Below are 27,008 nucleotides of genomic sequence, written 5' to 3'. Positions count from 1 at the left end.
AATAATAATAAAAGAAGAAGCTAGTAATAAGCCTAGATCAGCTTATTGGCGTTTTTGAGAAAAATAAGTTTGAATTTTGATGCTATAGCAGCGCCACCTGTGGTGACTTTTTGAACTTCCATTAGAAAGTGCTTAACAGATTATCTTTTATGAGCATGAGATGACAATCGGCTAAAATTTTCATAAAAAGTATTTACAACAGAGGTGTGTAATAACCGTTTGAAACCAAATAAACGTCAAAATAAGTTTGTTCTGGTAACGTTTTAACCATTGACGTACAAGTTTTATTTGACGTTTGTTCGGTTTCAAACGCTTCTTGCACACCTCTGTTGTAAATACTTTTAGATGAAAATTTTAGCCGATTGTCATCTCACGCTCATAAAAGTTAATTTCGCATTTTGTATAGCTTTTATAAATTTTGGGAGAATGGAGGCTAGAACCTCAGGTGGAGGTGACACGGACCACAACAATACAAACAAAATCTTCCAAACTAATGCTTATTTATTGAGTTCATATTCATGGAATTCAGATAGGATAGTTCGTTCTCTCAAAAAGTTCATAATCCATTAACAAAAAACATTATTTTATTTTTGTTCTCTTCATCATTCTCCTGGTGGTGATATTGACGATTATTATGATTTGTCCTTTGATCTTTTGGACGCAGATGCTTGCTTTATTGCTTTATTTCCAGGCCCGCCTTGTCCTTCAGTTTAGCCGTTTTTTTCGGTAGGGAGAAGTGGGGTACCTTTGAAACTGGGGTACATTTGAAATTGGGATTTTTCACCTATTTTTAAATGTAATTGAGCCATGTCATAATGTAATTTAGCTTCTCAATCTGTGTGTGCAGCTGAATTATATAAACTAGCTATAAGGCTCAACTTTATTTATAAATAGGTGAAAAATTCCAATTTCAAATGTACCCCAGTTTCAAAGTGCCCCATTCACCCTAGTCATGATGCGCACATGCGCTAACCGAAATTACTCTCATAAAGATGATGCAAAATCTGTCTCTGTTTAGAAATTCCAAGCCTTGAACAATATATTGTACAAAGACAGTTTTTCTTCAATCGCATTTTTTTCTTGTGTGAACCTTTTAGGTTCATCTTGCTCAACATTGCGTGAAAATAATCTTGATAATCCCGATAGAGACAGGTTATTTTTAACTGGTTTTGAATTTCTTGAATGTTTTTATTATTTTGTCAGATTGGGCTTCACCAAATAAAGTCCTGCAAATCCCTCAGCTGTCCCATTGATTCAATGGGCATTTTTATTTTATCGGTGATTACGATGATTATCACTCTTGTGCATATTCACCAGTTTTTCGTGTGCAGCACTCATTTTGCTCACTTGTTCTACCAAGGTCTTCAATACTTCTATTACTTTATCTAGTTTATCTTCCCTATTGTTACTGGGTGAGAATAAATTTTCCAGCGGAGGAAGTTCACTCAATTGTGGAAGAGTTTTGGATTCAAAACACTTTTTTTTTTTAATGTTTTTGCATAATAATTTCTTAAGACACAGAAGACTTCCCTTTGCCCCCAGTAAGCCCGGGTACAATCGTGGGAGTAGCTGTGACACTTTTAATTTAATCGGGATTTTGGCTTTCGGGATTATGGCTCATTCGGGATTTTGGCTTTCGGGATTTTGGCGTTCGGGATTTTTGCTTTCGGTATTTTGGCGATCGGGATTTTGACCGGGACCCCTTCATTCATATAACTCCTTGGAAATTACAAGGGGTCAACTCACTTTTTTGCGATTTTGAGATTCTAATGCACTTAGAAAGACAATTTAATAAATTTTCAGATGATATAAGTCATTAAATTTCGTTATTAGAAAAGTTTTTCAAAATTTTAATTTTTGTTTGAAGTAAAGATGCACAAAATATATTCATCGTTCAAATTTTTGTGAAACAGGGGACTAACTCAAGCAAGTTGATTCCTTGTCATTCTAATTTCAAAAAAAAAAAAAAATTGTGCATCATTTAGAACGACAAGGAGCTAGCACATTAAAAAACAAATTTTGAAAGATAAAAATATAAAAGTTTCGATGTTTATATTAGTGCTCATACAAATAGAAAAGAAATAAATTGTTTTTGTTCAATCATTAAATTGAGATACTTATTTACACAAAGTTGAATCTTTTATGCTGTCTCCTGAAAAATGGCCGAAAATTAGTTGGCCCCTTGTAATTTCCAAGGAGCGATATGGATGGAAGAAGCCACAGGAGCAATACTAGAAGAATCTATCTTAACTTTCTGCTAGTGTTTGCTCTAGCTCTGCTTTGTCTCGCCACTCCGCTCCTGTGCTTCCATCTTTGTTTCCTTGCTCTTTTTTGATCCAGAAAACGAGGAAATTATACTGTAAGATGGGGACTCGATGTAAGTGTCTCGGTCGCCCATCTTTAATCTGAAAAAAAAAATCAGTTACAACATATAAAATAAAACAATAATAACAATATTAATAATAATGACCAGCGCACAATAACTTTTGTTTGTGAACATGTTTTCAAAATTTCACATGTGAATAAGCGAGATGACTAGATCTAGATCTCACTCACTCTCATTGAAATGTCAAAAACATGTTTACTAAACAAAAGTTATTGTGCGTTGAGCATAATAATAATAGTAATAATAGTACAATGTACGTCAATGGTTCCAAACAACGTGAACAATGTAACATAATATAAAACACGTGACAGAACGGACACGGATGGACGGGAACGGTTTTATATACCTAATATAAAATATACATTTGGTTCATATTTTTAAAAGCGCGTGAAAGCAGAAAGGCATAACAGCTAAAGGAAAATAAAAAAAATAGTAATAATTAAAAATTTATTTTTAAAAGCTTTTTTTCTTCAAACAAGACTTATGACCAGCGCACAATAACTTTTGTTTTGTAAACATGATTTCAAAATTTCCCATGAGAATGAGCGAGATAACTAGATCTAGATCTCACTCACACTCATTGAAATGTCAAAAACATGTTTACAAAACAAAAGTTATTGTGCGCTGGACATTACAATTATGAAGCGGTGTGAACTTCGAAGGTCGAAAACAAGATGGCTAAATCAAATTTATGATTTTTCCTGTAGAAATCTCTAATGTTGAAAAAAATGGAATATAGGAATCACAACACGATGTTTATAGAATGGCAATGCCATTTATATTTTATGTCGTCCTTCGAATATGTTCTTGGTCTTGTGCTTGCTCGTTCATCGTTACCATGTAGGCGAATGCTGCTCGCTAGTTCGCAGAGATTTTTCATTATAGTTCCTTAAAGTTAGTATTGATAACGTATATAAAAATGGAAGAAACTTTTCATTAGACTTTCTTCCTGATCGAATAATTAATGCTGTAAGGTGTAAGATGGCATCTGAGGACCGAACAGATGGAGTCAAGCTACTACTGTAAAAGAGGTTCCATTTACTCCCTGTTCTGGGCTTCAGACAGTGGATAATTATCTTAGGACTCAGAACAACAAGATAGTCATTGGCTTCAAATATTTACCCTATTAAAAAATAAATAAAAATCTAAATATTAAAAATCAAGGTGGGTTTCAGCAGAACATAATCACTTGCACATTGTTATAAGGATGTGTAAAATATCAAAATAACAGAAAAGACGGTATCACAAAAAATTAAAGATCTAAAGTCCAATTTATTGTTCAAAATTTGAATGCTTGCTTAATATAATTTTCAGAATGCTTTATTGAACTATAAGTTTAGATTAGGATGTGCTAGAGATCTCGTTTTACATAGTTGATTATCGGTAGTATTACTAAAGGAGGAAGGAATGTTCACAGTTCACGATCTCTTGGATTCCTAAAATGAGGGCTTTACTGTATACTACTTTTTCTATGTAAGTTTTTCCAGAATTGAAGAATTTGGATATTTTAGATCCGAGGACATTCCAATCGTTTTGTCTTTGTAAGGGTTCTACAGATTGTAAGAAATTTTCATCAAAATTATCTGTTTTGGTAAAAATCTCTCACAGTATGTGGAGCCTATAAAATAACTTGATATTCTTCACCGTTTTTCCTTTCGTCACGTTTCCAAATTCAACTATCCGTGTACTCTGTAAGATTTGCTAACTTTTTTCTGTCTTCATCTGTATTTTCGATGCTAAATGCAAGGATTTATTTAAAACTAGTTAAATTAATCAGAATTATCGCCCTGAATATTTATTCCTGAGATGCTTCTGCGATGCACCTTGTCAGTGCGCGGCTTAAGTGGGTAATAATAACAACAAATTTGGCGCAAAACTACATAAAAAAAAACAAAGAACACTCTCAGTGAATCAAGTGGTAGAATATTCGCTGAGTTTCGAATCTCCATTAGGTTACCAGTAATTTTTCTGGCGTTAATGGTGTTTGAATTGTATTTAGTGAGTTTCTCTACATTTGATTTCATGAGGCACGTAAAAAAATTAAAAGAAAATTAGTTAGTTGGAATATGTATTGTCTTCTTTCGATTAGATTCAAAGTACCACGACATTGTCCTACCTCAATTAATAAATGAGTTGGCACCCGGGTAGCGACTCTCGGTGGCGCAACTTGTTTTGTATAGGCAAAGTTAGGGAGTTTGATTGAAATGAAGACAGCCATTTAGTGAAAAAGACACAAGGTAAATAAAAAAGGTACTTCATGGGTCAAGTTGTTGTCAAGTTCGCTCAGGTTCGAATTCCCTTTAGGTTACCATCAATTTTTCTGGCGTTAAAGGTGTTTGAACTGTAACAAGTGAACTTATCTACATTTGATTCTACGGGTCATGGGGCATGCCGTTTTTCTCACTGAGGTCCGGAGGAGAACATTTCAAGTTTAAAGGGGAGCAGACCTTCTGTTTACATTATATTTTTTTCCCTGAGCCAAAATTTGAGCTCCTCAATAAATCCTTGAGTTTAATATTGACGTATATAAAGATGGAAGAAATTTGGCATGAGACTTTCTTCCTGATCGATGGTCTTAACATCGGTCAGGTGGACTGTAAAATGAAACTAACAATTTCAAACCACAAACTCCCATATTTTTCTTCGATCTTACATTTCCAATATCCTCTCTAAATCCTTGTGAAGGAATTTCAAGGCTATTCTTAAAGTTAGTTACGAGAAGAATGTCTTTGGCTTTGTGGCAGATTGATTTTATTTGCATATTTGAGCAAAATTGTTCTTTTAGGTTTCAAGAGATTGGCGAGTGACTTATACCCTCTTAATTATTAATGTGTAGATCCAGTGGGAAATGGATTATTTTACCGCAGTCCCGTATCCAATATCTCATAGGTAGTGCGACTGTGCGTATCATCCTTTAAATCAAGCACAAAATAAATGCAGATAAGACAACGGTCAGTATAACCGATGATATATCATAAGACTATATTCGGAAGCGGAACAAATGTGCGTTAACCTGGATCTGGCTCTTTATCTATACCTAACTATACCTTGTCCGATATAATCTTCACAGCTTTATCATCATCATCATCAATTTCAACCGCTTATCCCAATTGGGATCGAGGGCCCATGACATCAAGATTAACAGCCCACGCCTGTCGATCCTCCGCCATTTCAGGAAGATGTTAGGGTTTTATCCCAAGGCGCTCCCACGCAAGATCCTGAATTTGATTCAGCCACCTTGTTCTAGGTTTGCCTCGAGGTCGACACTGTATCGGCTGTATCGTATCTTTTTCAGTGGTTATTTGTCATTGTTTTGTCTTATTTTACACTCATCGGATTCGGAAAAGAGTTTTGAACTATTAATGAAGAAAATCACAATTATCACTAACAATTTTTCTTTCTTTTTCGCTTCAAAACTTTTGTACTCGGACACTCACCGGAAGAACAATTTTGTCCAAAAAAAAAAACAGAATAAAACCTCACCGTCGATTTGCCAACCCGAAATTAGAAGTGGAAAATAAACAAGAAGTTTTAAATGTTAATGTATTGTCTCATTAGCAACGAATATCTCAAGTAAAACCTGTTGAACATTTTAATACACTGTTACACTGTTACACTTGTTAATACTCTGAAAAAAAAAACTCAGATAAGCTTATGGTAACTGAGATTCTTTACCAGGAAACTGCGAAATGCGTGCAACTCAGGGTGCTTGCAACTCGGAATGCGTGAAGTTTCAATTGTGAGTTGAATTTTAGGGATAAAGAATCGCGTCAAGTAAACTGTCCTTGTCGGTCGAAATGGATAAAATTGACTCGACGCGATTCTTTGCCCCCAAAATTCAACTCACAATCGAATTTTCACGCATTTCGAGTTGCATGCATTTCGAGGACACCTGTAAAGAATCTCGGCTACCATAAGCTTATCTGGTTTTTTTGCTGTGTACATTCAGCTGGCCTTTGACCAGATTCAGGAAAGTTGAAAATTTGCAATTAATTTAATTAATTTGCAAATGCAATATTTGTAAAAAGTTTTAGCTTTGAGCTCAACTTCTATTATGCTTTCCATTTTTACTGCTGGAACTCAAAGAGAGAGCAGTTATACATATAATCAAACTTTTTTTTTTCAACTTGTCATCGTTCTAGAGCTTAAACGGTAAGAGATATCATGTTTCAGATATCTCTAAACAGACGTTTTTTTTTTATTTTTCCCCTCATCGGAATGAAAAAAGCCGATTGAGCGAGAGTCTAGGGTAAAGTGATATAAGTTGGACAATCCGCCGGTTCAAGTTAGACATGGCTTTTTCTTGATAAATACAGTACTGTTGGGGACGTAGCCAGGTTATAAATTGGTTTGGTTCAGTCAGTTGGCAGAGCTAAGTAAAAATTGCGTCCGTTCGACTTGAACAATATTCAATGTATTTTATTTTCACAATTACTATGATTTTTCAAAATCATTTTTAACATTTCTTCCTCCTGGTGCTTGCACCCACTTCTTAAATTCCAATCCAGTGACAAAAACAATCTTTTGCGGCCACCGCCGTCTTAGCGTTGGTATCCAACCTCAGGAGTGAAAACAGTGGAAAATTCCATCACTGGTTGTATAAGTCAATTCGTACTCACATCAAGTACAGCTAATTTTGTCACTGGTCGTTTGTAAAGTCCTTGTTCCGTCTTCACAATTACCGTTCTAACTTTACCATCAGAGCCTGGAAAAACCTCTTGAATTCTTCGCATTGCACAGTGGGGCCGCTCCATACAAAATGTGGCCAAAACCCCAGCTCTGTGGTAAAAAGGTCTAATATAGCTAATGTGGGGTCCCTGATTCCAATTCTGATGAAAAAAATTGAAAAATCATAGGGGAAAGGCGGATAAACATACATAGAATCAGTAAACACCAACAAAATATATTTTGTAAGGCATACGGTTAGAGATAGAGACTTGGGACCTTCCGGGCACCCCCCATAAGTCTACTTTGGGATTATTAATATGCTCCTCGTTTTTCCCCCACCTCTCCCCTACCCTTCAAAATCATATTTTTAAAGATATCTCGAAAACGTGTAGTGCGATTGTTTTCATTTTTGAATATGCTTTAGAGATTAAACAGGCAGACATCACATTTGAAATTGCTATTTTTTAAATTTTGACGTTAAAAATATGTTAATAAACAATAGATATGTGAATAATGTAATCCCGAGTAAAATATGTAAAATAATGTGAAAGTCCCACGTTACAAGGTTTTATCGTTTTATGTCATGGGGTTTGAAACAAAGCTGTAACGTATTGCCACCCATTTTGTTCTGTTTCTTCTCCTCGAGAGTCTGCTTTTAGAATATCCATAGTACAATTAAACCATTTATCCATGGGAGGTAGTTTTCTACGTTACATGTGTGGGTGAAAGAGTGAATAAATACTAACACCAAAGAAATTAATTTTTGATTTTCCTTTTCAATATATTTTTGTGATTTAGGTTTTTCTTATTAATCCTTGCACGTCTTCTGGGAGCAAGGTATTTGGACCTTATCATTTCACACAACAAATCATAACATTGCTCTATCAGGTACGACGCATCGGGAGGGGAAGTGATTCGGTGACGTCAGTGTAAATCGAGCGAATCGAGAATTTACAGTGTAGCAATTGTTCCATTTGTCGTCAGTTGACTTGTTAAGCTATTTTTTTCTCTGTTCGTGAATAAAATGTGCAAATTGGTGGAAATTTTGTAAAGGAATGGCTACCATCAGGATATTAAACGATAAAGGTGAGTTGTAAAGAGTGGAAAAGACCAAAACCATCAAGTGATAATGTTTTTTTTTTGTTCAGGAAATCCAGAGAAAAGTGGCTAAAGGAGTGTTTGTGTTGCGACTGTGATTCTTCACAATCAACAGCCAATCCAGCAAGTCGAGGATCATGAGAAAGCAGGGAATACATCTCTAAATTTGTCCATTAAGGAGATCCATGAGGTGAAAGTATTATAGCTGTACATTCTGTGGGATAAAAGCACAAATATCTCCTGGCTTGACCTCAAAGGAAGAATTTGAATCACTTGCAGCATATGCTGCAAGCCAATTTCACAATTTTTTAATCAAAAATATCTAAGCTCAGGAATTAATTGAGGTCCTACAAAAAATATCTTACATTTGGACATCCTTATAGTTTGTAATCATCTAAAAGAATTGAATTTTTCTCGGTTCTGAATAATTAAAAAACACTGTTTTTCACTGAATATTCATATGCTGCTTTGGGTACTCTCACTCAGAGTCCCAAAAGAGACGAAAGAGTTAATGCATTTGAAGGCATTTTATGGGGAAGCGGAGATTAATTTAACACTAAAGAAAGTTAGTATGTTCTTTTAATACTAATTCTACTAATTTCTCACGATCATAACCAAATATTTGCAGAAAATTGCAGATAATAAAAAAGATAAATTTTAATTGATTTTTATTTTTTATCTCTCTGTCTTTGCAGATTTCTTCGCCTCCAACAAGACACCATAAACGAAACCTAAGAAAGAACTTTTGGAATTCCTGAAAAAAAATGAATATAAATGAGATTGACCAAGACAATTTCTAAACAATATGTTTAATAAGGAATTTTATTAAATATTTGAAAATTGAACGAATTTTAATAAATAAGATAAAGATTATTTTTTATTATGTATTAATTTTTAGAATTTTCGCTGCATGATGGGATTCCTTTTGCCGTCTTCGCTTCTCTCTGTCTGTGCGAATTTTCTCTTTAATATTGTCATTGAGATGTTTAACTCTTATCAAGATGCGACGTTTTAAATATTCTTTTATCACCTCCTTTGGACAATGTTTCAGCTTGTCTCCAATTCGTACTCCAAAAAAGTAAGTTCATATTTTTTTTAATTCTTCTTCTGGAGTCTGACGGAAAACTTTATGCTGTCCTCAATTCTTGTGGTGTTCGCCAGAAAATATTCCTCTTTGAAAGCTTTGGAGAAACAACTGATGCTTTTGATTTGAAAACGTTATTTTTATTATGTCTACCCCGTCCACCCCTGTGAACTCAATGACCGTTAGAGTTTACAGCCCAAATCTATCCAGAAATTGGTATTAGGTGAGATTCTTAACAATCTCACCTACTATAATCCTAACAAAATTTCATGTCGTCCGATCGACCTCAAACTTGGCCAAAATGTGTTTCGCCACTTCCTGATCACGAATATATATGTGGCTATTTTACGTTCCCGGCCGGCCCGCCGGCCGGCCGACCGTCCGGCCGCTCTTTGGAGCTTAATAGCTCCTAAACTAAAAAAGATATCGACTTGCGGTTTTCGGCTAAGGTTATATATCGGGTGAAAATTGCAACTTGGTGCATTGACCCCCCACCCCCCACCCCTCCTTCCGCCATTTTGAAGACCCCCTTTTTTTGTTTTCTCAATAGCTCAGCCCCTATGGCATCGAGCGGGCTCAAATTTTAGTATGTTATAGCTGGGCCTTAGGGCTTTCCATCAATACCAAACTTAAGGTCCCCCGACCCCCCTGACCCGAGCTATAAGGGTCCAAAAAAAATTTCTTAAAATGGCCATAACTCCGGTTCTAATTGTCAGAATTTAAAAAGTGAGGGCTTTTTGGAAAGCTCGCGTGAAATGCCACTTCCCCTTCTAACATCGCAAGTTCATAAAACCACCGCTATGGGCGCTATTATTAAAAAGAAAATTTTTAAATCTTATAAGTTAAATAACTCAAAAATTCCATTGTGCATCGGGCTGAAATTTTAGTATGTTGTAGCCGTTGATTATACCTATCAAACAAAAAAAAACCTTAAGTCGATCCATAACCCCTGACCCGAGCTATAAGGGGTCAAAGTTTGAACATTGACCGGCCTCTATCTCCGGTTCTAATTAACATAGCGACCTAAATTTTACCTTTTTGGTTTCGTCTCGATGAGAACTTTCAGATGGAAGTTCAAAAAGTCACCACAGGTGGCGCTGTGATAGCGTCAAAATTCATCGAAATTCAAAGTCAGTTTTCTCAAAAATGGCATTGTGCAAGTTAATGAAATTTTAGTATGTTGTAGTCCAGTCTAGGACGTTTCCAAAATGGTGCGTATGTGCGCTGTGGTTAAAACAGAACCGGAGATATGAGGGGTCAAAGTTCACAAAATTCAAAAAATCATATCTCCGGTTCTATTTGACCGATTTTGATGAATGAGGGCTTAAACGAAAGATCTAACCAAATGCTATAACTTTCTAGAATATTTGAACTTCGTGGGACCAACACCAGGGGCGCCACAGTCAAAAAACCAATTTCAATATCACATAACCTCAATTATCTCGACTGTCGCTGAACCGATTTTGATGATTTTTTCGACATAATTGTAGAGGACATTTGTATCTACATTTCGTCCATACATCATTTTCCACTCAGACTACGCTATCACTCAGATTTTGCCGTTTAAGTGTGAAAAAATTGATTTTTCCCACGCTTTGAAATCACTCAGATGCCAATTTGACTGCCTCTACTCCACAAAGACACTTAAAATAGGGTTTTAAATGGAAAGTCCCGCAAAATACAACAATTCTTTGATATAGTTGAAGTTCAACAAATGACTACTTGGGGCACTCTGGATGAAAAAACGAGTTAAGAAACAAAAAACCTCGATTATCTTGGCTTCTGAGTAATCGATGAGATCAAGTTCTATGGAAAAATTATAGAGAACATTCTGGTCTACATTTCACCCATATATTACTTTTGTGCCAGTTCATCCAAATCCTTGATATTTTGGTTTAAATACAAAATTTGTGTAATTTCACGAATTTGATTCAAGATAACTGAATGGCGTCTCCCAACTTCAGCTCTAAATCGAATTTGCATGCACTCCGAGTTAGCTCACGTTAAGAATCTCACCTACATAAGCCGGTTAGGATTATCTGTCCCTTTCGTTAATTTACGCATTTTCATTGCAATTCTTACGCGAATTCTCAATTAGCTTATTATCTTATCTCATACTCGGTGGCACTATGTGAAAATAATATAAAAAAATCGAAGAAATAAAACGAAAATTCGATAAACGGTGAGCAAAAAATACTCAGAGAAATTAATCGTAGTTTTTTTTTGCTCACCGTTTATCGAATTTTCGTTTTATTTCTTCAATTTTCTTATACTATTTTCACCTAGTGCCACCGAGTATGAGATAAGATAATACGGTAATGGAAAATTTGTGTAAGGATTGCAATGAAAATGTGTAAATTAACGAAATACGGTGAGGCTACGGCGAGTATTTTATTGTCAATGTAATTCTGCTCTAAATATAATTGAAGCCAAAATAGTGAAGGGTTGACAAAAATTGGATAACAAAAACTGCTTTCTCGTCGAGTTCAAGCAGTTAAAATTGTAGTATTTTGAGTCAGGCCAGGAAACTACAAAATAATTTTATAAATTACTATATGCAATAATTTTTCTTTACCTTTGTCGACGACATTATTGTCAATTTCCTCTGAAGAACAGAACTTTATAGTTGATTGCAACCAAACGGCGTTGTTCCTCTTGAAAATTTCCGCATGCCTTTGAGCGGCAGCCCACCTCATCTCAAATTGCTTCCATAAACGTCCCACTAGCTTCTTATTTTCACCCTTTAATTCTCCATTTAACATGGTGCTCACAAATTTTTCAATTGCACACTTTTTGTTCTTAAGTGGGATGTTCGCGACAGCCTCAAAAATATCCTCAATTTTCAATTCAAATTCTATTTTTTCACAGTGAAAGGAAATTTGTTAAGAGAAGGCTATAAAAGGATAAACATTACATTTTGTCTCCATTTTCACTGAAAACACTTCAAAGAATCACATAAAACAAACCACTTAATCAACTGTTGCAGAATGCACCTCAAGAATCAAAAGAATGACTTAACAGCATTAGGGGAAACTGGGGCACCACCAAACACGGGATACCACCAAATAGTAATTTTTATTTCTAAACTACTTGGACTATTTCGACCATTCCTTCAGTGGACATGCATCCCTATAGTGCCTATAAATTCCTATCGGTCTTATCCTCTGATATTCAATATCCGATTAAAAAATCGCAGTGTTTGGTGGTACCCCGTGTTTGGTGGTGCCCCAGTTTCCCCTAGATAATTTTCTAAGCTCATTGAGATTTAGTAGCAATTTTTAGATTTTTTTTGTATTTTTTTTGTATTTTTGTATTTTTTTTTTGTATTTTTGTATTTTTGGGCAAAGATGATTCAGCTTCATGAGCAATTGAAACATTTTCTGCGAATGTTTCAACGCGTGCTGCTAAAACAACCGTTTTTAGATCATTTCTTAAACCATTCTCGAATGAGCTAGCAGCTACAGTATCGTTAATTGCTCGAATAACACAAGAATTTTCACCTTTCTGGGCCAGAATTTGAATTTTAGATAGTTCAAATGAAAGTTTTTCAATTTTTTCTGCGTATTCAGACACGGAACTATTGCCTTGTTTTGATTGAGTGAGTTCTTGAGTGAGAGTCGCAACGCTTTTACGACACTCAAACCGATCTGATATTGCTTTGTGTAATTCAGCATATGTACTGATACTTTGACCAGAAATAGAATTTTTAGCCTTTCCTTTTACTTTAATATTTATGACGAAATTCATCAAAAGGACTTTACTTGCTTCAGCAAGAGTATCATTGTAATACTTAACGGCTGACAAGAAATCAAGGATTTTATCAGATTCGCCGTCAAAATCCGGAATGATATGAGAGGCTGTCTTAATATCAAATGTCGCCATCTCTGTAGTTTGTTCTTGTTTTGTTTCGACTTGAATTTCTAAATTTTCTTCAATTGTATCTTGTGTTTTCTTTTGAATTTCATTAAGTATATCGAATATTTCTTTTGTAATTTTTTCTTTAAATCCTTTTTTAGCAAATATTAGGTGAGATTCTTAACAATCTCACCTACTATAATCCTAACAAAATTTCATGTCGTCCGATCGACCTCAAACTTGGCCAAAATGTGTTTCGCCACTTCCTGATCACGAATATATATGTGGCTATTTTACGTTCCCTGCCGGCCGGCCGGCCGTCCGGCCGCTCTTTGGAGCTTAATAGCTCCTAAACTAAAAAAGATATCGACTTGCGGTTTTCGGCTAAGGTTATATATCGGGTGAAAATTGCAACATGGTGCATTGACCCCCCACCCCCCACCCCTCCTTCCGCCATTTTGAAGACCCCCCTTTTTTTGTTTTCTCAATAGCTCAGCCCCTATGGCCTCGAGCGGGCTCAAATTTTAGTATGTTATAGCTGGGCCTTAGAGCTTTCCATCAATACCAAACTTAAGGTCCCCCAACCCCCTGACCCGAGCTAAAGGGTCCAAAAAAATTTCTTAAAATGGCCATAACTCCGGTTCTAATTGTCAGAATTTAAAAAATGAGAGCTTTTTGGAAAGCTCTCGTGAAATGCCACTTCCCCTTCTAACATCGCAAGTTCATAAAACCACCGCTAGGGGCGCTATTATTAAAAAGAAAATTTTTAAATTTTATAAGTTAAATAACTCAAAAATTCCATTGTGCATCGGACTGAAATTTTAGTATGTTGTAGCCGTTGATTATACCTATCAAACAAAAAAAACCTTAAGTCGATCCATAACCCCTGACCCGAGCTATAAGGGGTCAAAGTTCGAACATTGACCGGCCTCTATCTCCGGTTCTAATTAACATAGCGACCTAAATTTTACCTTTTTGGTTTCGTCTCGATGAGCGCTTTCAGATGGAAGTTCAAAAAGTCACCACAGGTGGCGCTGTGATAGCGTCAAAATTCATCGAAATTCAAAGTCATTTTTCTCAAAAACGGCATTGTGCAAGTTAATGAAATTTTAGTATGTTGTAGTCCAGTCTAGGACGTTTCCAAAATGGTACAAATGTGCGCTGTGGTTAAAACAGAACCGGAGATATGAGGGGTCAAAGTTCACAAAATTCAAAAAATCATATCTCCGGTTCTATGTGACAGATTTTGATGAATGAGGGCTTAAACGAAAGATCTAACCAAATGCTACAACTTTCTAGAATATTTGAACTTCGTGGGACCAACACCAGGGGCGCCACAGTCAAAAAACCAATTTCAATATCACATAACCTCAATTATCTCGACTGTCACTGAACCGATTTTGATGATTACTTCGACATAATTGTAGAGGACATTTGTCTCTACATTTCGTCCATACATTATTTTCCACTAAGACTACGCTATCACTCCGATTTTGCCGTTTAAGTGTGAAAAAATTGATTTTTCCTATAATAACGCTTTGAAATCACTCAGATGCCAATTTGACTGCCTCTACTCCACCAAGACACTTAAAATAGGGTTTTAAATGGAAAGTCCCACAAAATACAACAATTCTTTGATATAGTTGAAGTTCAACAAATGACTACTTGGGGCACTCTGGATGAAAAAACGAGTTCAGAAACAAAAAACCTCGCTTATCTTAACTTCTGAGTAATCGATGAGATCATGTTCTATGGGAAAATTATAGAGAACATTCTGGTCTACATTTCACCCATATATTACTTTTGTGCCAGTTCATCCAAATCCTTGATATTTTGGTTTAAATACAAAATTTATATAATTTCACGAATTTGATTCAAGATAACTGAATGGCGTCTCCCAACTTCAGCTCTAAATCGAATTTGCATGCACTCCGAGTTAGCTCACGTTAAGAATCTCACCTACATAAGCCGGTTAGGATTATCTGTCCCTTTTAATTAATATATAATTATATAGTAGTATTAATCTCCAATAGTGTCAACAGTAATTTTATTTACACTATATGGACTTCAGTGGTGTTAACTTGGACTCCAAATAACTCCAATAATGTAACCATTTCTTTATTGTTGAACTAACATTATATGGTTTTACAGTCTTTTCGAAGATAAAGGGTTTTTCTTTTATACCAACCCAACGTTGTATTTTTAACATAAAAAATTGTTTATGTAAAGATATAGCAATATTATGATAAAATTCGGATATTAACAATTTAATCGTTTTCAAAAAAAATTATTTTATTTCTTCAATCAATTAGAATTCTTTTTTCTATTCTTATACCATTAATAAATTAATAAATTCAATTGAAATACTATAAATGGCTCGAAACAACTTGAAAAAGGTTATTATGGAAAAAAGTTGAGAAATAAAGAGTATTGCCCAACGCACAATAACTTTTGTTTTGTAAACATGTTTGTGATATTTCAATGAGAGTGAGTGAGATCTAGATCTAGTCATCTCGCTCATTCTCATGGGAAATTTTGAAAACATGTTTACAAACAATAGTTATTGTGTGTTGGGCATATCTCTTAAATTTAGCTTCCAATAAAATTTAATTTCTTGCAGTTTCTTTCATTTTTAAAAGTGTTAATTGAGGCATTTTTATATTATTTTTTCTCATATTCTCATGTGAAGAATTCTATAAAATTGTAAAATCATTTTATGTTGTTAACAACAAGAAAATTTCATTTTGAAATTTATAGTTCCACAAATATCTTTTCCTTATAAAAAAGTTAAGCTAGAATTTTAATAATCTATTAAGAGAATTGAGATATTTTAATAAGTTTTTAATGATTTTTCGAAGGGTAAGGGATTTTTCCTAACTTTTTCTAATTTGAAAGTGAATCATATTATGTCATACCTACACGAGAAAAAAGAAAAAATTGTAACAGAAGAAAAATACGAACGCATAGACTCAGGGGCGTATAGGAACGAAATTTGCTCACGGGGGCGCAAATTTTTTTTTACAATTTAAATTTTTGAAAATATACTCATCCTTAATGGCCTCTACACACTAGAGATATTTATGTCCATATTAAAGATTTTTTCCTACACAAGCGTAGGGAATTTGCTCCAATATGAACATAAATTTCTCAACTGTGTAGGGGCCATAAGGGAGAGTGTAAATTAAAAGATCAAAAGTGGTCTATATTTTTTATTGTTTAAATCGATAGATAAACTATCTTAGAATATACCATAAATATTTCGGAAGCTTATTCGAAATGCATTCAAAGTAACAGAGCCGAAAGCAAATGAGCGCCGATAAGAATAGCATGCGCTCGAGCGCACATTCAAAAATTTGAAGCGTGTTTTCTCCATTTCTCATTTTTAAAATTTTGTCGAATTTGCGGAAAAGATTAAGAAAAAACTTATAGACCAAATGAAATGAATAAAGGCTTATTTCAGCAATAAATTCGCTTCTAGTTGAACTAAAAGAATTAGTAAAAACGTATTCTGCATTTTTTTAGAGCATGTGAAAGTCAAAATTTTGTCCTAAAAACGTATCTTTTTTTAAAAATCTTGAAAAAAAAAGTTCCGATTTAACGATTTTCTTCGGGTTTTCTTTGTTTAACTATGAAATACACTAATGGAAATTGATTTTTTTCTCAGATAAAAATTACGAACTACAGATTTTCCTGAAATAAGGGAGTAGTGCGACGAGGCACTCAAAAAAAGTTCAAGAATCTTGACTGTTTCCTTCTACTCCAAAGAAAAAATCCGAAAAACAGCTAAGTTTTGGCCTTCTAATTGACACTCCCCCCTTACTTCACAATGCATTAGGGGGGAGTCTAAATTAGGAGACCAAAAATTAACTGTTTTCTTTTTTTGGTTTTACGCGATTTTTTAAACGAGGAGGACACCATCAAGTATTTATTTTTTTCGAAAAAAAAAATATTACAAAATGGCTGTCTAAAGTAGGGGAGACTGGGGCAAAACTTGTCAAAACGCATATTTAATTCTTTCACGAGCTGTGATAAAACTTAAACGTTTTATAATGTGCATATTCTGATAAGAAATTTACTGCTCTACAACATTGCAGAAGACTATTTTCCTCTATCTCGGAAGAAATGTGATTTTCGAATCATTTTCTAAAAGTCGATTTTGAGGAGATTCTCAAAATTTCTGGGGCAAATTTTGTCAGTCTTCGGATAATTTGTGACGTTTTACTCTTGCAAACGTTAAAAATATAAAATAGTCATATTTCTATAGGAAATTTATTCCTCTACAACTTTGTCGAAGATAATTTTTCTCTATCTTAACGAGAAATGTGCTTAAATTGAACTAATCAGTATTTATATTTTCTGTAAGCCAAATATTCCAAAAATTGGGCTCAAAATTTCATTATTTTTTATTTTACGTAATCCTTCCTCGAATCCCTTGAAACTTTGTAAGTTACGGAAGGTTCATGAAGGCTATCTATAATAAAAGTTTCAAGCCTCAGTCTCTTTTATTTTAGAAAATAGTGAATATTAAAATTTTCGTTTTGACAAATTTTGCCCCAGTCTCCCCTACTTCACTAGAGTTTTGTCGCAGCACTCCCTAATTAACGTGAAATGTGTATCTGATAATTCTTATATGAAGAAAAATAAAAAAAATTTTCGGTTTTCATAAGTTTGTTTCATATTTAAACCAAGAAAAACTAGAAAAAATCTTTAAATCACGTGCTTCAAAATTTTTGATGTTTGCTTAAGTGCATGCAAATTTATTTGACAGTCTTTGGCCGTCTCTGTATTTTCGAAAATACAATCATTTTTATTAGACATAAGTTTTCAAAAATCGTTTTTAATAAAAACAACGAAACCAAGAGGCTTCATAAATGTTTAAGGGTTGATCTTGGTTTAAAATCGCAAAAATGTGTTTTTCTTGATTTTTTTATTGTACTACTCAAAGTTAAAATCTATATTGATTAATCTTGTATAGAGTTTTGATTTAAAAAATATATATCAATTTTTTAAGAGTAAATAGATGCAGAAATTATGATATTTGATTGTTGCGATAATGAAGAAAAATACTTGACAGATTGAGTTGCTCTGAGAAATTAAATATTATCAAAATTTTTACTAGATTTAAACTAAAATATTAATTAAAAATTACCATTTGTATAACTTTTTAATTAATTAAAAAAATCAATTTTCATTCAAAAATTTTGTCGTGAAATATTAAAACAATACACTTTTTTGCTTTACCGTTTAATAAATATTTCTTTCAATGGTTTTAAAAGAAAATCGATCAGCCAAGAAACTGTTTCTTAAGGTATCTACACTGACAGTAATTTATGTTAAAAATTGTTTTATTTTAAGAAATTGATGGTATATTTCCACCAGGAAGAAATGCACAAAAAATCTGTTAAGAGAACAGCTTTCAACGAAAATTGCTCCTTATGAACTCTGAACATTTCTTTCCTTAAAAAAAAAATGCGTTTTTGAAGGAAAGTGCCTGCAGTGCTATAGAACGTAAAAATTCTGTCAAAAATGCGATTTTTGGTGAAAATTTCTCCCAATAATGTGTAGAGGCCTTTACATTTAAAAGAAGTCTTTAACCACAGAGTCAAATTTGAAAAAGTTTTGTTTTGAATATATGTTACAAAGTCGCTCTCGAATTCATAAACTTATAATTTTTATTGATATATTGCTTTGAAACTTGAAAAATAGTATATTTTTAAAGATCAATACATGAATACCAAATAACTATTACGTTTTTCTTAATTTGTCACAAAAATGTGATAATATTTTACCGAGTTTTGTTTTTTGAGAAGAACAATGGACAATTTTAGCAAATTTTGAAATAGAGATTGGTCTTCTCAGGGGGGGGCAGAGGCCGGTTAGGAGGGGGGGGGCAATGTACGTACCCCTGCCCCTCCTCGTTGTTACGCTCCTGCCTAGACTTATAGATTTCTTGAGAAAACAAAGAAACTTTAGTTACAATTACTTGGAAATTCATAAAGAACTCTATAGGCCACAATTTCCAACCGATCTTAATGAAAATTTGGGAAAATGATCTTCAGTTAGTGCCAAATGAAATAAAAATATTTCTGGTTCAGTTAAAGTTGAAAAAAAAATAGGTTTTGCCCATCACGGCCCCACTGTGTCCAACTTGTACCACTTTACCCTACTGTATAATGATTCGGTTGAATATCCCTGAGTGACTTATTTTTTCGTGTTTACATGTTTTGTTTGTCCATATGCTTGTACCTCATACCAGAATATCCTATACCAATTTTTGATTTTGAAATGCATTTGTGACATTTGTGATTTATGAATCAATTTAATCTCTAGTACACAGAGAAATCCGAAAAAGTTAAAATAACATTCCGGAAATGTTAATTTTACCCTGCAGTATTGATCCGAAATCGGTGTAAATATTACCCTTTTTAGGTGTATTAGGGATTAAAGTTACCCTTTTTCATGTTAATTTTACCCTTATTAAGGTGTAAAATTAACATTAAAAAATGTTGATATATTAGATGAGTTCATATATTCTGTCAGTAGAAGAGGTAAAAAGTTTGGAGTGGTATATCTCAGCTCCTGATGAACATAATTGGATGAGTGAACTATTGTTGGAAAGCTTGGTTCATTAGCTTTCAGAATCTGGTATATGTAATTGGCTATGGGTAAATCATGGTTATCCAGAACCATTTATGTCGAAGAAGACACTTTTTGCAGCGTCATTTTTGACCATCTACTGCTGGGACCAGGAGTGACCCACAATTCTCGCACTTGGACTGTTCGTTAGAGGAACTCAAAGGGTATAATTTGTAGAAGAAACTTTTTTTTTGGACATCTTACTTTTTTTTATTCATCGACTTTTGCAAGAATTTTAAAATGTTAAACGCAAGGAAAAAATTACAGAAATTCTTCTATCCCATTTTCTGGACAAACTAATGAAGATATCGACTTGGAATGTTCTGAGTACCCCCCCATAAGTTGATCCAAGGAATCCAAATGTCACTTCAATTTCACCCCAACGTCTATGCTTCTCCTCCAGAAACCACTCTTTTAGGAATATCTCAAGAACTAGACCATCGATGCATTTCATTTTTGGATATGTTTTAAAGAGTGTCCTAGCGGACATTTCATCCAAACATCTCAACGACGACCGACCTCTTCTTCTTGCACGTGCTAATAATCTGGTCAGAAGAGCAGAATTTCCTCTGATCAATTTTCTGTCCAAAAAGACAAAGTTAGCGACTTTTATTGTTCTGAGTACCCCCCAAAAGTCAATCTAAGGAATCGAAATAACACATGCATTTGCCTCTCATCCCACTCCTTCTCCTCCAGAAACCACTCTTTTGGGAATATCTCAAGAACCAGACCATTGATCATTTTCATTTTTGGATATGTTTTAAAGAGTGTCCTAGCGGACATTTCATCCATACATCTCAACTACGCCCGACCTCTTCTTCTTGCACGTGCTAATAATCTGGTCAGTAGAGCAGAATTTCTTTCGATTCCTTTGATTGGCTTTTGGGGATGGGGGAGGGTTCTCAGGATATTCAAAGTCGATAACTTTGTCTTTTTGGTCAGAAAATTGATCAGAGGAAATTCTGCTCTTCTGACCAGATTATTAGCACGTGCAAGAAGAAGAGGTCGGGCGTCGTTGAGATGTATGGATGAAATGTCCGCTTGGACACTCACTAAAACATATCCAAAAATGAAAATGATCAATGGTCTGGTTCTTGAGATATTCCCAAAAGAGTGGTTTCTGGAGGAGAAGGAGTGGGATGAGAGGCAAATGCATGTGTTATTTCGATTCCTTAGATTGACTTTTGGGGGGTACTTAGAACAATAAAAGTCGCTAACTTTGTCTTTTTGGACAGAAAATTGATCAGAGGAAATTCTGCTCTTCTGACCAGATTATTAGCACGTGCAAGAAGAAGAGGTCGGTCGTCGTTGAGATGTTTGGATGAAATGTCCGCTAGGACACTCTTTAAAACATATCCAAAAATGAAATGCATCGATGGTCTAGTTCTTGAGATATTCCTAAAAGAGTGGTTTCTGGAGGAGAAGCAATGACGTTGGGGTGAAATTGAAGTGACATTTGGATTCCTTGGATCAACTTATGGGGGGGTACTCAGAACATTCCAAGTCGATATCTTCATTAGTTTGTCCAGAAAATGGGATAGAAGAATTTCTGTAATTTTTTCCTTGCGTTTAACATTTTAAAATTCTTGCAAAAGTCGATGAATAAAAAAAAGTAAGATGTCCAAAAAAAAAGTTTCTTCTACAAATACCCTTTGAGTTCCTCTAACGAACAGTCCAAGTGCGAGAATTGTGGGTCACTCCTGGTCCCAGCAGTAGATGGTCAAAAATGACGCTGCAAAAAGTGTCTTCTTCGACATAAATGGTTCTGGATGACCATGATTTACCCATAGCCAATTACATATACCAGATTCTGAAAGCTAATGAACCAAGCTTTCCAACAATAGTTCACTCATCCAATTATGTTCATCAGGAGCTGAGATATACCACTCCAAACTTTTTACCTCTTCTACTGACAGAATATATGAACTCATCTAATATTTTTACACTTTAAAAGTGTTAAAGTTACGAGGAAAAAAAGTTAATCGCACCCTCTTTTTTTCTCAGTGTAAGCACCAAAAGATCATGCGAAAAATTAATTCACAAAAATCTCTATCTCTTAAGTTCGAGCATTCCGCAAAGCTGGGACACTTTGCCGCCTCTTTTCATTTACCAAACCCTTGCTTAGCCAGCTTGTAGAAAGCCTGCTCAAGACAGAATAAATATGATTAATCCATCTGAGAATTTTATTGGTAAAATCTGTTCTTTACAATATCGTTTTTCTCTTTATTTAAAACTTGATAAAATTTTTTCACGGTCATTTTCGTCAATTTGTAAAATAAAAGGTTTAATGTACAATTTTATAATTCTATAAGATATAAAGAATTTAATCAAATGGTAAAAGAAATTTGATCAAATGTTTTTTTTTTCAAGAGGAAAGTTCATTAAAATTATTTGGTCTTTCGAATATCGCCCAGACGCAAGTGTTCTTGTTTTCTAAAGGCTTTCCTCTCGCTGGGCTGCATCCCATGGCATTGACGGATGATATTGTTGGCTTCACAATATTTCTGTGGATCATAAGCTTGAGTTGGAGCATCGTTATCCCAATCTTCTTCATCATCCAGTGGATTTTGTGGAATCATTTTAATATTGTCTGCCCTTTGTAGTGCCTGAACAGAATCCACAACTGGCATTCGGAACTTGTCAACAATCACCCTGTCCGGACAATTCTCCACGTGATGCTGACAAAGGATATAAATGGGCAGGTGCAGGAGAAATTCACGATGGCATATATATACTCACCTGGCGTTCAGGCTCATTTATCAAGTGTGTAGCATTAAAAGGACACTGTACTTTGTTCAAAGTGCGGCATTTCTCGTATTCTCGGCGGCATTTTATTAAATGAGTCTGGAATCTTCGACCATTTTCGATTTGATGAGCTTTATTGTAGGGACACTCCACAATATTACTATAACCATCAGGTTTTTTAGACATTTTTCCTCTCAACCGAGTCCTCAATCCCGTGAAAAACTAACGATACAAAGAAAAAAACATAAATAAAATAGAATCCGTATACCCAGCTTGTTTTCTTTCTTCTTCTTCTTCGCTTTAAAGTTTTAGGCCGGACGTTCTGACAATATCCACACAGCCTGAAGTTTGCGTCTTTCACTTTTCACTTTTTTTTGCACTTGTTTTGAATTTGTGTTTTGATTTTTTAACGGTCACTTTATTTATTCTTTTTGATATTCATTCATTCATTTTCATTTCAACCGCTTATCCCTATTGGGGTCGCGGGCCCATGACATCCAAATTAGCAGCCCACGCTTGTCGATCCTCCGCCACTTCAGGAAGATGTTCGGGTTCGATCCCAAGGCGTTCCAAGGCAAGATTCTGAATTTGATTCAGCCACCTTGTCCTAGGTCTGCCTCGAGGCCAACCCAGCAAAACTTCGATCTGCAATTCAGCACTTTTGAAATTTTAACGTTTCTTGTCATTCAATCGGATACTTCGTGTGGCTTCGGCATAGTCGTGCGACTTCGTGAGCATCGCGAATTTCTTTCGTGTTTTCTAACCATTTCCTTCCCCTTCGTATTTTCTATTATGGCTGATTTAATAATATTGTATTATAATATTATAATAATATTGTAAAAAAAAAGAGAGTATTCACGTAAAATTGTTGAATAAAAATTGAATTTTAAATAAATTGAAATACATATTTTTATGTAGTTAAAATAATGTTTAGAAACATTAGAAAGGGTAGAAGAAATGTAGAAATCATCTAAATACTCTAAAGAAATTCTGCCGATAATTTTAAAATTTTCTATAGAAATTCTGCAGAAAATTCTGCAGAATTTTCATACAACGATCGGATCCACCTTAGAACAAAATTCTGCAGAAATTCTGCTGATTTTTCGGCAGTTAGTAATTCAAATCTGACGAATTTCTGCAGAATTCTGCAGAATTTGCCGGGTGGGAAGGTCTCCTCACAATGACTTGCATAGCTTTTCTGGGGAATCAAATTTGATATATTTTTATTTATTTATTTATTTTTAATATATTATTTTAGATATCTTTTTTCACTGTTTTTAAGAATTTTGTTATTTCACTGATATTTTTTACTGAAGTATTTTTGCAAATTGTTTTATAGTTTTGGATTTTAGAAAACTCGTACTTGATTCTTTCTGTATGATGCTCCCTGCACTTAATTATTATATGTTCCACGTGCCTTCCTGGATGATTTATTTCACGAGAGAAAAATTTTTATTTTTTTTTTCACGGCACAACGGAGAAGGCTGAAGTTTACTCAGCTTGTTTTCTTCTTCTTCTCCTTCTACACTGCTGGCAATAATCATAGCTCCACTTTTTCATACTGGAAAAACTTTGAAAAAAAAAATATTTTTTAGAAAAAAATAAAAAAGTCATTTGAAGGTATTTTCATACCGATATGTAAAATTGCTATTCGAATTTCATACCGTTAGAACTGTGAGTACTGTAATAGAATCTTTATCAAAATGGCGATTTTCGGGTGGCAATAATTATAGCTCCACTCAATAAATTTGGCTCCAGGGTATTCATTTTCAATCATTGAAGGTAAATATCTTTTAGTAATTAAATTAATAACTATATTATCCTAATTAGAATCGTTTTTTATAAAGTTTTTCATGAATTTTGCTGAAATTTTGTAAGTAAAATTTGTAATGAACAAAAATAAGGGATTAATTTATGTCTTGAAGGGGATGGAAATTGACAACCAAAAAATTTTCATAAAAATGACAAGATCCTATTACCTTTCACCCGAATTTATCCATATAGCCGACATATATGCATTTTAAACCACTCCCAGAGCTAAAAATCTCTTCTTTTGTTAGAGGCAAAAGTGTGCAAATTTCCGTGTTACAGTCGAAAAAAACAAGTTTTCTACCGAAATTTGATGTAAAACAATGCTGACAGCTTAGTCTCATCATGTCCTGTTGATTCTGCCCCAAACCAGAATCCCAAGTGACTAAGGTGGTCTTCAGAATACTGAAATAAAAAATTATGAAAAAGAAGTTTATTGTTGTTTGATGAATAGAAGGTGTTTTACGTCATTTAAGTGGTACAAAATTATTATTTTTTAAATAAAAAATTGATATGTATTGTCTTAACTTGTTTTCTTTCTGAAAAAATAATTTTAAACCACTTAAGTGACGTAAAACACCTTCTATTTATCAAACTGCAATAAGCTTATTTTTGATAATTATTTATTTCAGTATTCTGAAGACCACCTTAGTCACTTGGGATTCTGGTTTGGGGCAGAATCAACAGTACATGATGAGACTAAGCTGTCAGCATTGTTTTACATCAAATTTCGGTAGAAAACTTGTTTTTTTCGACTGTAACACGGAAATTTGCACACTTTTGCCTCTAACAAAAGAAGAGATTTTTAGCTCTGGGAGTGGTTTAAAATGCATATATGTCGGCTATATGGATAAATTCGGGTGAAAGGTAATAGGATCTTGTCATTTTTATGAAAATTTTTTGGTTGTCAATTTCCATCCCCTTCAAGACCTTAATTAATCCTTTATTTTTGTTCATTAAACATTTTTCTTACAAAATTTCAGCAAATACATGAAAAACTCTATAAAAAACGATTCTAATTAGGTTAATGTAGTTATTAATTAAATTACTAAAAGATATTTACCTTCACTGATTGAAAATAAATACCCTGGAGCCAAATTTATTGAGTGGAGCTATAATTATTGCCACCCGAAAATCGCCATTTTGATAAAGATTCTATTACAGTACTCACAGTTCTAACGGTATGAAATTCGAATAGCAATTTTACATATCGGTATGAAAATACCTTCAAATGACTTTTTTATTTTTTTCTAAAAAAAATTTTTTTTCAAAGTTTTTCCAGTATGAAAAAGTGGAGCTATGATTGCCACCAGTGTATTTTATGTAAGGCTGTCGGACTCACTCGGAGCCCTCCAGTTGGGAATAGTACTCAAGCGTCTCAAGCGCACTGTGAGAGTATTCTCCAGATAGCTCATCGTGTCGTGAAATGACTGATAAAACGGGCAAATACGATAAAATGGGATGTTTACGGAGTTCCGGAAACATCTGATGGATAAATTTCACCTTTTGCCCGTCTTGCCAGTGAAGTAGGAAGTTAAAAAAAAAAACACTCACCTTTTGTTCCTCGGAAATAACCACCCTTGCCGACGCCTGCTGCTTTTCCGCCGGGGATTTTTTGCTTGTCGCACCTCCAGATTTCGGTGACGCTTTTGTATCTGTAATGGAAACAATAAAAATATTTAGATTATTGCAGATTTTCTTACCGTCTTGGAAAGTATTTGTAGGTTTTCTTACCTTCATCAAAAGCTTGTTTCACCTCTGGAGGTACGTTGGGGCACCTCAGCAGCAAGTGTTCTTTCATACGAAAGGCATTTTCGGTGATACACCAGTCGCAGAAAAAACACTTCTGCTTCTTGGTGCCCCCTTCAGATGTAAAATGTCCCCAAACTCTTCCACGGGGCTTCATTATCGAATGGAATCGAATCACAATTTCACACACTGAAGCGCGAGAAATACCAAAATGGACGCACCGCGCGAAAGAGGTGATGGTGAATTTCGGTGGTGAATATCACATCGTGAATCTTCGGGAATGGTCGGATTTAATCGTGAAATTTCATGAATTTTCACTCGGTGAATATTCACTGTGACTTTCATGAATTTTCACTATGAAATGTCAGTGACAATTTCAATGTGCCCTCTACTCGGGTCCATATAGCCAAGCTTGTTTTCTCTCCCTCTCTCTTCCTCCGACGTTTTATGTCAATTTTTCATTTGACGAAGAATCCCAGCTGACCAAACAGCGTTATTCAGCGATAAATTTTTACCTAAAACGATGTAAAAAAAATGTAGAAAATTATTACTTTTTTATTTAAAATGTACTTTGGAAATTAAAAGGTGCTAAGCCAACTCGGTTTTTTCTTTCTAATTTTGAGATTTTGATATACATTGAAATAGAAATTGATAAATTTTCATTAAACATAATATTCCATTTCCACTGAACAAAAATATTCAGATTTATTTTTTAATTTCCAATTTATAAAATATCGCAAAAACATCCACTTCTGAATACGAATATCTCGTTGACATTTTATTGATTTGACTAATCTTGTTAAAAAAAAATGGAAATAATCGAACCTATGTGAAATTATTTCTAAAGGATAAGGGAAATGTACCAGCTATCGTCAGTGTACCTCGGATCGGAAGGTTGTCCCGCGTATCGAAACCCCAAAATAAAAAGTATTTTTAATAATTATTCGGTGCATTTTAGCAATGACCTTTAGCTAAATG

General features: G+C 34.4%; 2 protein-coding genes across 2 annotated transcripts; both read right to left on the bottom strand.

The window, feature by feature from the left end:
- Nucleotides 1–486: 486 nt before the first annotated feature.
- LOC129807455 (uncharacterized) lies at nt 487–26,495 on the bottom strand. Its single transcript, XM_055856741.1, has 3 exons — nt 26,016–26,495; nt 25,836–25,936; nt 487–2,405 (listed from the first exon to the last, which is right to left on the bottom strand). The coding sequence occupies exons 1-3, from the start codon at nt 26,185–26,187 to the stop codon at nt 2,247–2,249; spliced, it is 432 nt and encodes a 143-aa protein (XP_055712716.1). The 5' UTR covers nt 26,188–26,495; the 3' UTR covers nt 487–2,246.
- LOC129807454 (gametocyte-specific factor 1 homolog) lies at nt 21,892–22,852 on the bottom strand. Its single transcript, XM_055856740.1, has 2 exons — nt 22,467–22,852; nt 21,892–22,405 (listed from the first exon to the last, which is right to left on the bottom strand). Exons 1-2 carry the CDS (start codon nt 22,656–22,658, stop codon nt 22,115–22,117), a joined length of 483 nt encoding a protein of 160 aa, XP_055712715.1. The 5' UTR covers nt 22,659–22,852; the 3' UTR covers nt 21,892–22,114.
- Nucleotides 26,496–27,008: the final 513 nt, after the last annotated feature.

The sequence above is a fragment of the Phlebotomus papatasi genome, chromosome 3 (assembly GCF_024763615.1).
Source record: "Phlebotomus papatasi isolate M1 chromosome 3, Ppap_2.1, whole genome shotgun sequence".
Lineage (NCBI taxonomy): Eukaryota > Metazoa > Arthropoda > Insecta > Diptera > Psychodidae > Phlebotomus > Phlebotomus papatasi.
The sequence above is the reverse complement of the archived record's forward strand: the minus strand, read 5'-3'. Positions and strand labels throughout refer to the sequence as shown.

What these genes read in the sequence shown, in the direction of transcription:
- LOC129807454 (XM_055856740.1), bottom strand. Translation starts at nt 22,658, where the DNA reads ATGTCTAAAAAACCTGATGGTTATAGTAATATTGTGGAGTGTCCCTAC. An exon ending in TAAATGAGCCTGAACGCCAG is followed by an intron (nt 22,406 to 22,466) that starts GTGAGTATATAT and finishes ATCCTTTGTCAG; the next exon opens with CATCACGTGGAGAATTGTCC.
- LOC129807455 (XM_055856741.1), bottom strand. Translation starts at nt 26,187, where the DNA reads ATGAAGCCCCGTGGAAGAGTTTGGGGACATTTTACATCTGAAGGGGGC. An exon ending in GAAACAAGCTTTTGATGAAG is followed by an intron (nt 25,937 to 26,015) that starts GTAAGAAAACCT and finishes TTTCCATTACAG; the next exon opens with ATACAAAAGCGTCACCGAAA. An exon ending in TTATTTCCGAGGAACAAAAG is followed by an intron (nt 2,406 to 25,835) that starts GTGAGTGTTTTT and finishes TTTTTTTTTCAG; the next exon opens with ATTAAAGATGGGCGACCGAG.